Source organism: Hirundo rustica, chromosome 2, assembly GCF_015227805.2.
Source record: "Hirundo rustica isolate bHirRus1 chromosome 2, bHirRus1.pri.v3, whole genome shotgun sequence".
Lineage (NCBI taxonomy): Eukaryota > Metazoa > Chordata > Aves > Passeriformes > Hirundinidae > Hirundo > Hirundo rustica.
In genome coordinates this window covers 5,799,090-5,812,093 of record NC_053451.1, presented here as the reverse complement: position 1 = coordinate 5,812,093, position 13,004 = coordinate 5,799,090, and the positions used below count along the sequence as shown (strand labels likewise).

Below are 13,004 nucleotides of genomic sequence, written 5' to 3'. Positions count from 1 at the left end.
AATCAGTCCGTCAGACTCAGTAATGGTTTGGGGTGAGGGCCCAGAGCCAGGATGCTCCCTAACAAAAAAATCCCGAATTCATGCTCATGTCAGACAGGCAGCGACCCCACTGCTTTAACTGTGGGTTTAATCGTGACCTGTCCCCAAATCCCTCCAGTTGCCCGCACACCAGGTTTCCTCATAACAGCTCGCTGAATTCCCACAGTATCTGGGTACACACGATCCGGATTTCAACCAGTGAAAAATAACTAAAGGGACACATGAAAAACAGTGAAAACTTGCTATTTCCAACGGTGCTTTCAGAAAACGGAGCGGAGAACGCCGCGCTGCCGAGTTAACTTTTTACATGTTTTCATTTTAATCTTTAGCAATTACACGCACGAGAGCCCGAACCACCGAGCGGGGAGCCGGGACATCACCGCCCCGTCCTGGCTGCGGGCCCGCCCGCAGGATGGCTGGCCGGTCCCGCAGCGCCTCTCCCGCGGCTCAGGGTGGCCGAACGAGGGCGGACAGACAGAAAAACCTCGCAGGGAGGAAAGGAAGCCCCGCCCGGAGCCGCTCCCATTGCCCCATTCCCGGCCCGGGCCAAACCCGCAGGGTGGGCGGGCGCAGCGCGGAGCTCTGGCCCGGCCCTCGGCGCCGGGAGGCGGAGCCCGGCGGACGATCGCGGCCCGGCCGCTTCCTGGTCACCGGAGCAGGAGGCGACAGCAGTCCGCCGAGGCGGCTGCGGGAGTCCGGCTGCCGCCATGGCATCGCTCTTCAAGAAGAAGACGGTGGACGGTGAGTGCGCGCCCGGTGCGGTCCCGCCGCACCCCCGGCAGCGGCCTCCGCCGGCCCTGGCACGGCCGCGGGCGCGGGGCTGGTCCCGGCCGGGGCTCCGGGGCAGCAGGAGCCCGGCGTGGGTCGCGGCCTCGGGTCCCGCGTCCCGACGGAGCGGGAGCTCGCAGGGAGAGGAACAGGAGAGGAGCGGGAGGCCCCGGCCCGCCCGCCGTGACTCACCGGGGAGAGTCCCCGGGCCGGGCCGGCCCTGGCACGGAGGGGCGCCGGGAGGCGTGGGAGCCGGGCCCGGCTGTTCCGGGCCGTGGGTGAGGGAGGAGGAGGAGAAGCAGCATCAACATCTCTCGCTGGCAGAGAGGGAAAACAGACAGGCCCGCCAGGAGTTGCCGGGGCCCAGGGGAGCCGGGACGCGAGCGGTGCCGCTGTGCGGAAGCTACGTCCAGGCTGCGGGAGCCGCCAACGCCGGGCCCTGGGCTCCCCGCGGGTGTGGAAACAACTTGTCCTTGGTTCTTTGCAGCCAGTCTGGCGACAAAACGCTTAAACTTCAGCAGGGATAACGATCCTCATAGGAAAGCCCCCAAAAGATGCCTCAGCAGGCCCCTGGGCGATGCTCAGCTCCCCACGTTGTCGTGCCGCAGGGCTGGCGAGCCCAAGGCTTGGCTCTGTGGCACGGTGGGTGCCCCGTGTCGGATCTGGTGGGTCGGAGTTTGAAAAGGGCTCGCAAACAATGACGCTGCTCGGCAACCAATTGTGTCACCGGAGGGGAACACGCACAGGTCCCACCTGGCGCTTCCCATCTTATATGCGGCACCTGAGAAGGGAAGAAGGGGAGTTGGCATTTAGCTTCCATGATGACCAAGGAAGGATTGCAGCAGCCAGGTCAAGCCCTGCTGGGTGTCACTTGTGCAGCCTGTTTTAAGGAATGGAGGTGTTTCCTCCTTGCCCTTGTGTGTGACGGCCGTGTGACACACAGGAGTGGCTGCTGGCGTAAGACTGTCTCAGAATAACCTGTCGTATTCCGTCTGCTCTAGTAACTGGGATTTTCCCTCGGTTATCAGAGAAAAACAAGAACTAAGCTCTTATCTTGGCCTTCACTTCTCAAAACAAATGAAACAGTCTGGAACTGCAGATCGTTGTTTTCAGTTCATTGCTATCCTTAGTTTAAGCCGCTGTGGGGGATCAGAAACTACAGAAATAAGCATCATAGTGTTTGCTATCACCTTGAAGTTTCTACCTCTCAAGCTCACTATACACTAAGGATTTTTTTTTTTTTTTTAAATAGTCTAGTTAGAAAAGCCAGTCTTGTATGTAGCTATTAAGCTTTTTCTTTCAATTTCAGCAAGTAATATACATTTATCTACCTTCAAAACTATTTGCCTGTAGCATTTTCAGAATTATTTTCTCTGCTATTTTGCCAGTGTGAAGAATGCAGTTGTATTCTGTGCCATCTTTCAGTTCTTAGTTATTGTGCACTGAAAAATCTGCATCTCCCAAGGATGCTTTTTGTGTTGTACTCACAGCAGTAGTAGCATTGTAAAAACACGTGTCATTTTCTCACTGGTTTGGGGTTTTTTGGGTTTTTTTGAATATATATATTTCTTTGCCCAAGAACTGGGCAAATCTCCAGCAAGGTTGGAAGGGGAAGTGTATATTCTGTCTTTAAAATGCCATTAAAGGTTTGGGATTTTTTTTTTTTTCCTGATTCCAACATTGAAATAATTTCAGCAATGGATATTTACATTATTTCTGGCTTTGGGAATGAAGAATGCGAATGCTTCTCGCTTTTGTAGAAAAAATTGCCTCAAACCTTAAAAAATGAAAAGGGTGGCCTGCCATGCTAGAATTTATCCTTCATGAGCCCTAAAGAAAGTTTATGTGACGGTCTACTTGTTTCAAACTCCCGCCCAAAGCGCAGACATAGAATAGGAGCAGGTGAATCTCTCCTCAGTAATAATTGCTTTCCCCTATGAAGGTCAGAGGATGCTGAGTCACACGCAGATGTCCTGCTCTGCCTTTGCCCGGGTGAATCACACCCAAGTTCGTGCTGTAAATCCTATCAAAAGTTAGTTGCAATTGACATGATTGCTGCCTGTAGATAATACTTGCTTTAATGAGAGGATGTTACCAGTGTGTAATTTTTGATAGTACAGGGGACAAAACTCCTATGAAGGATGATAGGTCTCACCTGGCAGCTTTGCTCGCTATGTCAGTTGTAGTAGACTGAAATTTTGTTGTAAATTCTATTCTTAAGCACCTCCCAATTGAGAAATTTCAAGCACTGGTCCTTTATAGACTGAGTTGAAGAAGGGCTAGACAGATGTGGAGGAGAGGAAGCTTCCCCAGAACAGAATAAGGACAGAGAAGTGCAGGATCCAGGACTTGCACCTGGGAATATTTTCACTGTTTTGTGGAGCTGGGGACTCCTCACCTGCTCTGAGATCTCATAAATCAAGGCTCCTTCAGCCACCCTACCTGTTGCAGTTAGGCCTGGCTGAGGAAGAGCAGTGGGATGGCAGTAACCACGATATTGCTGAGTTAGTGCTGGACTTGCAGGAAAGTTTGTGTACAGATGTCTTACTGTGGGGTTAAGGCTTTTGCAATGGTTATGGTGCAAAGTTACATCCTATGTAAAACAGCTCTTTTATTTTTAACAGGAGATAGCCCACACTGCTGACACAATGATGTTGTATACACCAAACTGTATTTTGCTAATATTTTCTGTATGTGAAACGCTGCCGCTTCACTCTGAACAAAGGGAAGTGTCAAATGTGCTGCATGCCTGCAGGGTGCTCAGCAGATGTTCGTGGAGTATTGAAAAACTTTGCCCAACTATCAGTATTTTCTTTCCAGATATAATAAAGGAGCAAAATCGAGAGTTGAGAGGTACACAGAGGGCTATAAGCAGAGATAGAGCAGCACTCGAAAAACAGGAAAAACAACTGGTAAGTATGAGAGGGAACTTTATTTTGCTCTTTAAAACGCACACACGATAGAAAACTTGCAAGGTTTTAAAGACAGAAATCAATGCATAATAATAAAAAAAGTTGTCTTCTCCTTTTCATTTCTCAGTTATTAAAATTGAGTTGGAAAATATTTACTGTCTAACAGGGATTCTCAGCCTTTGACATGGGAAAATCCTGAAACAATGTGTTTAGATAAAATAACCACACTGGGTTTTCCCTACAGTTCCTACCATTCTCTGTCCCCTTCAGAAGGTTTTTTTCTACAAGGTTTGTAGGTCAGTGGTCTCGTAGTGGAAAAATTAAAAGAAGTAGAAGTGCTATCACATGCTGCCATGACTGTCCTGTGGGAGAGAGTTCTTGAAAAAACCACGGGATATCATGAGTACCCTACAGAGTTGTTATTTTCATTCAGATAGAACTTCCCTAAAATTGGCCAATAATAGTAGGACTGGTTGCCTAAATCAAGATGTATTCAGAACCTACTGTGTGTGAGCTTTCAAGTACTTAGGGGCTGAATGCTGCACCTGTGTGGCACTATAAGAGGAGAAATGGATGTGCCAGATGGTGGGGTTTGATGCATGAAGAATGCTCAGACTCTGGGAAAAGCTGTGCAAATCCAGCCCGTTCCAGCAGCTATTTGAGGTGATGGTTCATAGCAGCAGGTTGCATGAATACCAAGAGCTGGGAATAATAAACTAAAATATCAGAGAAACTGTTTCTGAAAGCCTTGGATATGTAAGAGATAGTAGGTTGCTCATAAATAAGGCATTTTTTCCAGTATGAAATATTCCAGATATGGAAATAACCTTAATTTTAGTGACTATTCAGGCTGAAGTGCTGATTACTTACCACATTAAGTGGTTTCAGAAATGTTAGATTTCTGAGGAGAAGAAGAAAGGAGAAGTGAAATATGTCTTTGAAAAAGTTGAAATTTACTGCTAGAATGAGAGGAGCTATGGACAATAAATATTAATTTTCAGTGTCAGATCAGGTGAAGAAGGATCAGGGGCTTATCAGTCAATCTCAAAACATTTCATTATGTGCTTTCTCTTTTCTAGAGAAAGCACATAATAATGCTTTCACATATGCTTTCTCTCTCTTTTTTTTCCCCTTAATTTTAAGGTACTACTCTGAGAAAACCCAGTTATACTGTTATATTAATTCTATGGATAAAAATACCTCAATGTATGCAGACACTTCTGTTTCAGTTCAGTAACCTGATATAACTATATGAATTTTGATGGTGTGGATTTTTTTTCCAGAAGAACATAGCTGACTTCAGTAAGCTTGCCCTAGACCTTTCAAAAGCAGATGACATACCCCAAATTTACCCAAATTCTTTTTAATTAAGAATAAAATCGTCTGTATATAGGGTTTGATTTTGGCAGGTGGATTATCTGCAGTGATTTAGCAATGGTTTATATTTTGCTTTGAAAAAAATCAGGTTATAAATGCTATGTATGTCTTTCAACTTACTGAGAAAATCCCTATTTTCAAATATTTGCAGTGAAAACTATGAGGTGCAGACTAATCCCTCCAACCTTCACAATACCTTACATACAAAAAGAGAGGAAATAATACTCTGGTGATGTTATAGGAATTTTTGTGTCTTCTGTGAGCTACTTTCAAAGAGCACAGCTTTACTTCTATTTCAGGCCTCTATCATTTGAACAGTCTCATGCTGCTTCGTTGCCACTCTGTACCTTCCTGGATTAAAAATAGTGTGTATGACACACCCTTTAGAAATAATGAATCTGCAGAGGAGATTTTGTGTTTTACAGAGACATCTCTGTAATAAACTTAACTGTGAGCTTTCCTGGTAGTCAGGGTAATGCAGTTTACATCTGCCTTTAAAGGTGACTGTTCTGCATGTCCTGGTGACTAGGATTTATCTTTTCATGGCTTCTTATGAGTGCAGTTTTCTGGACTACCAGTGCACATAAAGTGAAACCACTGTATACCTGTAGCAGGCATATTCTCCTGAAAAATCCAGGAGAAAGCTGGTCTTTAAAAGCTGCTTTTACTTACTGGTAGAAATCGAAATAGACAAATGGTTATCCACAGAAAACTGAGCCACAGTGACAAGACCTCCTTAAAGAGGCTGTAAAGGAAAAAAATAGTGGCAAAGCTTACGTTACCAAGTCACAAATCAGAAGGCACACTTTGAAGAATCCCAGCTGACAAGATTATTTGTGCCAGGCTTTTTCCTGGTACCTCTGGGCTAAACAGATTGTTATTTCTCTTTGAGTTGACAGATTGGGGTTTGGTCTTCTAAGACAGAAGTGTCTTTCTTACAGCATAAGCACATGTTAAATTATGCTGGTTTTATTATGATTTAAGTCCAGCTAAGTTATAAGGGTGAAGAGCCTATAATTATTGGTCATCTAACTTTATCTACTTCTTCCCCAAAAAGGCTGTGAGGTTCTCTTGAGAAAGAGACTCTCATTGAAAAGAACTCTCCATTTATTACATGAGTGATGTTGTTTGATTGCAAGATATCAAACTGTGATATACTGATATCACAGTTCCTTCACTTTGAGGGGCTTTTTTTGAAGTGCCTATCCAGATATGGAATTGAATGTGCACATAGAAGTGAATGTGACACCGTGCAGAAATTGAAGTCTTTGGGGGAACTGTGTGCTACCACACTGTAATTCAGTTTTATTGAGTTTTTTCCTCGTGGTCAGATAATACCAGCATGACATTGATTCTGCTAAACAACCTTGTTAAAAAAGCAAGGAACTATTTATATAACTCAGAGATGTCGTCAAAGATTCAGGAGGATAGTTAACTTTTGAATTTAATTATTAGTGTTAAGGCTTAATTATAGTCTTTGCACGAATGGAAAATTCTGCGGAATTAATCTCACACCTTTTATCACAGGAACTGGAAATCAAGAAAATGGCTAAGACTGGTAACAAAGAGGCCTGCAAGGTGCTGGCAAAGCAGCTGGTGCAGCTGCGGAAGCAGAAGAACCGAACCTATGCTGTGAGCTCCAAAGTCACTTCCATGTCCACTCAGACCAAGGTCATGAACTCCCAGATGAAGATGGCAGGAGCTATGTCAGCTACAGCAAAAGTAAGGCACTGCAGGAAATTCTTTTATATTCAAATGCAGCATACGGTTGCAAAAATTGTGTTGTTTGGGGTAATTGCAGGGCTAAAACTCACTGCACAGAGTTGGTGAGGATACAGTAGGGAAATAGAATTTGGGATTATGTTATTACATTTTTGTTTAGTCAATCTATCTGCATAGCACCTACATACTTTCGTGGGCTAAACATCTGTCAGATATTTACATGATAAAAACAAACTATGCCAATGAATGAACACTTTTAGCACATAAAAAACCCCAAACCTTGCTGCTACAATGCCTTGCCTGTATTTATTGTCACAAGCAGTTTTTACTGGGAAAAAGTAGGGCATGATTCGTCTAGAAATCAAGGCAGTGTGTCACAATAGCTTTATGGCTTTTGAAAAAAGTAGGTTATTGCTTTGGATCTTAAGTTCCTAAAAAAAAATCTAATCTGGAGTTTGCTGTCATTTTCTCTGTGCTCTCTCAGGAAAGAGTATTGCATTACGTTTTCTCCCAAATCCCATCTCATATAAGAGTGAAAAATCTCAGTTTTCCGAGTTAGGTGTGAACATTCCCCTATCTCCCTGAGTTGATAAAGAGAGATATGGCTTTTGGCAAGGAGGACTGTTCAGCTTGAGGTGCCGGGAGCAGAAGTAGTGTCACTGTAGACCAAGCTGGGCTTTGATCCCAGTCCAAGTTAAATCCAGCTGAACACAGCAATGCAACTCAGTGCAAAAACCACAAAAGCTTAGTGGTCGGGTGCCTTTTAGACACAGCATGAGTGATGCAGAGTTGTGGCTCTGCAGCACATTTACCAATTGGACTTGTCTGACTGATCAGGTTCAACACCTTACTCAGTATTCTGACAGCAGCACTCATGTGAACAAGTTGGTCTTGCTTTTTAATTATTACATGGGTGACTTGTTTTTAATCTATGATAGGTCTTGGATTAAATTTCTCAAAACCAAAGTGTCACTGGAGTAGTTATGAAGATTAGGTCAGTAGGAAAAAGAAATCCAAAAATACTTTTTAAAAAAATTACCCAGCATTCAGAAAAATTATGTTTTTTGAAACACAGCAGGTACTTGTATCTACGATTTGTGTAACATTATTGGAGAGAAAGGGCTTAAATTATTTTGATCACTTTTAAAGTGATTATTTTGCCTTATCAACAGAGCAAGCTTAAAGAATTGTTAATCTCATAAAACCATCAGTGAAAAATGTATGGGATCAGTTGCCTTAACAAGCAAAGCAAATATGTGAATGCAAAGCTTTTAAAGTACTTTCAGTATACTTCTCAGCACGTATGTTGCTAATTTTGAACATAATAAAGTCCAGTTACCTGTTTATTTTAATCATGCATCTGAGCCTTATTTTCTGAAGATATATAAACTCTCTATCTGTGCAAATACTTTTGATATCCATTTATACCAACACCTTCCGTGTCCAGAACAACTTCCTAAATTCAAATAATGCGACCATGAGCAGAGTCTTTGAAATTCAAGTAACATTAGTATCATAATCCATTATCACTTTGAACAAACTCAGACTTGAAGGCAAAAGACCTTCTGTGAAGCCTGTAGTGGCTTGATACCGTCTCTGTTAATTAACCAAGTCTTTTGTCTTCTCAAAGATGGTTAGATTTTGAATTGCTCATGTCTATATTTAGATTCTGATATCTTGTATCAGTAACTTGCTTTTTTAGGAAAGAGGGAAGTACCCTATAGCAGTGCCCACAAAGGCAGTGCTGCACACCTGTAGTAAAATGGGTGAAGTTTATTTCACTGTCACAGCAAGATCTCCACCCATCACACAGGTGCACCCTAAACAAGTACTTCCTCAACACTTAGATATTTTCCTTCCAGAGAAAAGTAATTTTCCCATTAAATTGTAACACCAAGAAACAGTTTAAGGGCTGTCCTCCAGGGGTGGTTCAAATAAATGGTCCTTTCTGAATAAGAACCTGCAGCCATTTACTTCTTTAATGTGTGTAGCCTTCAAGCTAGGAAACATTCTCCATTCTTTTCATTCAGATCAGTTGGATTTTTCCAAATAAAAGGCCAGGGGAGGGTCATGGTGCAAGAAAGATGCACACATTTAAAAGTATCTATTAGGACACTAGATAGCAATATTTCTTTCAAAGTGCAGGTTGTACTATTGATCTGTCACTTACCTTCTCATGGGATGTAAAGAGACAAGGAAAATGAAATTTGGATTAGAGCATTTTTCTTAATGAATGTACTGATATTTACTAATGTCTCATTGTATGATTTAAGAGTTTTTTCCATATTAATAGACAATGCAAGCAGTTAATAAGAAAATGGACCCACAAAAGACGCTACAAACAATGCAGAATTTCCAGAAGGAAAACATGAAGATGGAAATGACTGAGGAAATGAGTAAGTTCTGCACTGCAGGGGACAGCTGGCTGCTCTTGGCAGGGGAGAACCAGCCTAAAACTACTGATGTTTGAAGTTGATTTCTATAGTTAATGAGACTGACAGCAAAAATGTAGAGCAAGCAAAACAATGTATGTCTGAGCAGGAAAGCTGAGCCTTAGACTTTTTAGAAGCTCTAGGTATTAAATCTAGAATCCATTTCTTCCCATCTTCTGCAAAACATTCATCATATTTTTAGAAGGAACGTTCTCGAGGGGGAACAGGATTTGAGACCCTTTCAAGGCCTTGATGGCATAACTGGTAGGGGGGCTTGAAAAATTGCCTTAATTTAGATACTCATAATCTCAGCTTTCTGCACATATGATATAGTTCTGTCTCCATTTTCTTAAATTAAGCCACAAACAACTTTTTGGGGAGGCAGCATGTTTTTTGTTCCTGAGAGCATGTGTTCACTGTCAGCTGATTCCTGGCATTGCTTACAGTCTTCTCCCCATCCCAAGTCCTGCCCCTTTGTTGGTCATATGAAGCAGCATGGACTCAAGCCGATGCTGTTGACCAAGATGGAAACACCCTAACTGCACACAAGTTATCTGAGTAGTTAACAGCTTTGCAACATACTTGGAGGAAGAAGAGAGGAAGGGGATTTTTGTGAAACTGTAGGTGTTTTGCGGAAATATTAAAATCTGATGTGGGGGGAGATACAGCAGCTGAACTCCTTTGGTGGAGCTAAACATTTTTATGAAAACAGCCGTGCCTGACCCTGTTGTTGCCCTGCCTGTGCTCACAGGCTTTGCAACTAAGAAAGCCTCCCTAAGACCCAGGTGCCTTCTGCTGGTATCTTACACCATGGTAGTTCTGATGTGTTCTGGGAGGGCAGAAGGGTGGTACTAGGTCATGTTAAGTCACTTTTTTGCTTAATGCAGTCTCTATTTTTTTTTTCTTTCTTCTAAGTTAATGATACTCTGGATGATATTTTTGATGCTTCTGATGAAGAGGAAGAAAGCCAAGATATTGTTAATCAAGTACTTGATGAGATTGGGATTGAAATCTCTGACAAGGTACGCCTATTTTTGCATGTGCTTTTCACCCTACATTCTATTCATTAAAAATAGTTTATCCTAGAAGTCAGCTTGTGGTAACCTACATTATTCTGATTGAAGAAAGCTTCTGTCTCCTTCCAGATGGCCAAAGCTCCCTCAGCTGCCAGAGGTCTGCCATCTGCATCGGCATCGACCGCCACCACCATATCGGATGAGGAGATCGAGCGCCAGCTCAAAGCCTTGGGCGTGGATTAACTTACCCAGTTCGGAGTCTGCCTGCTGGGTGCTCACCTCTAGACACATGTACAAATTGCAAATACTCTTTCAATGCAACTGATTTATAGGAAAACCTTGAAGTCTGAGAAATGACAACTTGAAGATCAATTTGCGGAGAAAAGTGCATTTTTTCATCCATTGCCTGGAGTCTTTTTGACTCTGGACCAACCAATAAATTCCCTTATACATGATCCACATCTGTCCTTTGGATTCCAAGTTTTCTTCCATCTCAGTTCCTGATCTATCTCTAGAACTGGCTATTCTGTGGCTGATCATGCCACTTCCTAGGACAGCACCTATGTAATATTTATCATTTTTACGAAACTATCATTATAGAAACATTCTTAGTCTGTCATCTCTTAGCAAAAGCAAAACTTCACCTTGGCTTTTAGTTGGAAACTATTTTTCCCGTGAGAAATAGCTTCGAAAGTTTAGCTAATTTAGGCAGAAGGAAAATGCATTTTATGTATTTCTTTGAAATTCCTTTTGAGTTGATGAAATAATAGCTTGTTTTTCTTCTTACCAGAAGGGAAGGATACACTCCTTGTGGACCTGTTTTTTCTGGAAGAGGAGTTATATTTGTTAGTGAACTTTGTTGCATGAAAGGCACTGATTGAACTCTATTGTACTGTAACATAGCTGGTTTCAACAGAATTGCTGTGCCTTTATGTATATAAATCTTGTACCTTTGTGATTTTCTTTCAGAATGAGTCTTTGAAAGGTGAGTAAACTTAATAATTAGGATGGTTTCACAAAATGCTTTCGTGAGACCTCTCTACACTTGATGGGACTCAGTGCTGGAGAGATGCACTCATTCAGAAATGCAACTTGTGCACTTGCAAAAAGGACATTTGCCTGAAGCAACATTTGTATATATTTTACAGTATTTCTTAATGGAAGATAACTGTGCATAATTGTATTGTTTGCTAAGATGCAACTGATCACATTGATAAGCTAAATCTAAATACTAGTTTTGAGAACAATTTTGGATCATAAATTATAACCTTGTCTAAACACTATAATAAAAGCGTTCTGGTTCTGTGAAGGTTTTTCTATGGTCTCTGAACTGCATCAACACAATTCTAGCTTTAAGTGGAATATGCATTGTACTAAGGGATAAGAATTATTGATACTTGAAATAGATAAAATGAGAATGCAGTTCCCAGTTACTACTTCCTAGATGGTGTGATATTCCTCAGCCCTGACTCTGCTGGAGATATTTACCCCTCAGTGTTGATTTAGTGGTGCTGCTCATTGAACAGAAACAACACTCATCTTGGCTTTAAAAAGAGAAAAGCAAAATACCTCCCAAAAGCAAAAACCAGGAAAACTGCGGGGGGCGAACGACGACAAACCTCATAAAGAGACTTTGCTGCTAGGCAAAGTGTAGCAGGAAACCTCAGTGAATCTACTGTTGTTGCACCATCTACTGTTTAGGACTGAAGTCAGCAAAGAGAATTCATAGGAGAGCCTTCCTCAGGTTTTATGCCTAGAATTGCAGGTGTTCTTTCAAAGAAATAATGGACAAACTGAATCTGTCAGGTAGTAAGTTAATATATACCACATATCCAATATGGGGTGATTTTTTTTACAAGTTATTTTGTAAAAATCTAATAAAAGGCTTTTTATTCCACAATGACTTTGTCCTCTGTAGGGTTAGTCTTATACATGTCTCTCTTACTGGACTTTCTTTGTGAGCTCTAATATCCCTTTGCCTTGAGCTATAAAGCACCATGATATTTACTGTAGTTGCATGTGGGCCTTTGACTCAATATTCAGTAAAGACTTGTTAAAGACTTGTTCAAGTTTGCATTCTGGAACCTCATGCCTAAGTACTGTGCTGTGGTATTGAGAGAGAAATCGTAAAATGAACACGGGTAAAATGTTAGTGGTTGAGAGTTTGGTTGAGCACCAAGGCTTGTGTCCTTTCTGAATGAGGTGTGCAGTTGATTCTTTTAACAACTGTCAAAATTAGGCATAATTCCATACTGAGTTCTTTCCTCTGGGTCTGTCAGGAACAGGAAGAAAGGTGTTGCTTTGTTGGTGCCATTAGGACTGCTGAGCTAGGGCTGGTGTCAGTGTCAATCCCGTGGTTTGTTACATGTTACCTTCTCAATCCTGCATATCTGACCTGTGTAAAAGTCTTGGGGTAGCAGAGTGAGAAGTGGTGTAAGCTTGCAGGCTTGTTATGTGTCTGCAGTTACGGTCACTATGTTGGATCAGTCTAAAACAACTGCACCCCCTACTTAGATACCCATTTCTTTAAAATCATGTTGAATGATTAAAAACAAAAAACCAACAACAACAACAAAAAACACACACAAAAAAAAACAAAAAAAACCCCCAACAAACAAACAAACAAAACCCCACAAACCACCACCAAAACCACTCAATCCTTACCCTCCTTTATCCTTGCTAACATCTGAATAAGAATTGGATCTGAGTCTCTCATCTGGAAGCAATGACATAGTTGT

General features: G+C 42.1%; 1 protein-coding gene across 1 annotated transcript; it reads left to right on the top strand.

Moving 5' to 3' along the window:
* Positions 1-641: 641 nt before the first annotated feature.
* Positions 642-12,163, top strand: CHMP2B (charged multivesicular body protein 2B). Its single transcript, XM_040056881.1, has 6 exons — positions 642-780; positions 3,628-3,719; positions 6,624-6,818; positions 9,112-9,214; positions 10,166-10,272; positions 10,396-12,163. Exons 1-6 carry the CDS (start codon positions 747-749, stop codon positions 10,507-10,509), a joined length of 645 nt encoding a protein of 214 aa, XP_039912815.1. The 5' UTR covers positions 642-746; the 3' UTR covers positions 10,510-12,163.
* The last annotated feature ends 841 nt before the right edge of the window (positions 12,164-13,004 follow it).

Coding starts and splice junctions, on each gene's coding strand:
- CHMP2B (XM_040056881.1), top strand. CDS start 747: ATGGCATCGCTCTTCAAGAAGAAGACGGTGGACG. Junction 781..3,627: donor CAAGAAGAAGACGGTGGACG/GTGAGTGCGCGC, acceptor TTTTCTTTCCAG/ATATAATAAAGGAGCAAAAT. Junction 10,273..10,395: donor GGATTGAAATCTCTGACAAG/GTACGCCTATTT, acceptor GTCTCCTTCCAG/ATGGCCAAAGCTCCCTCAGC.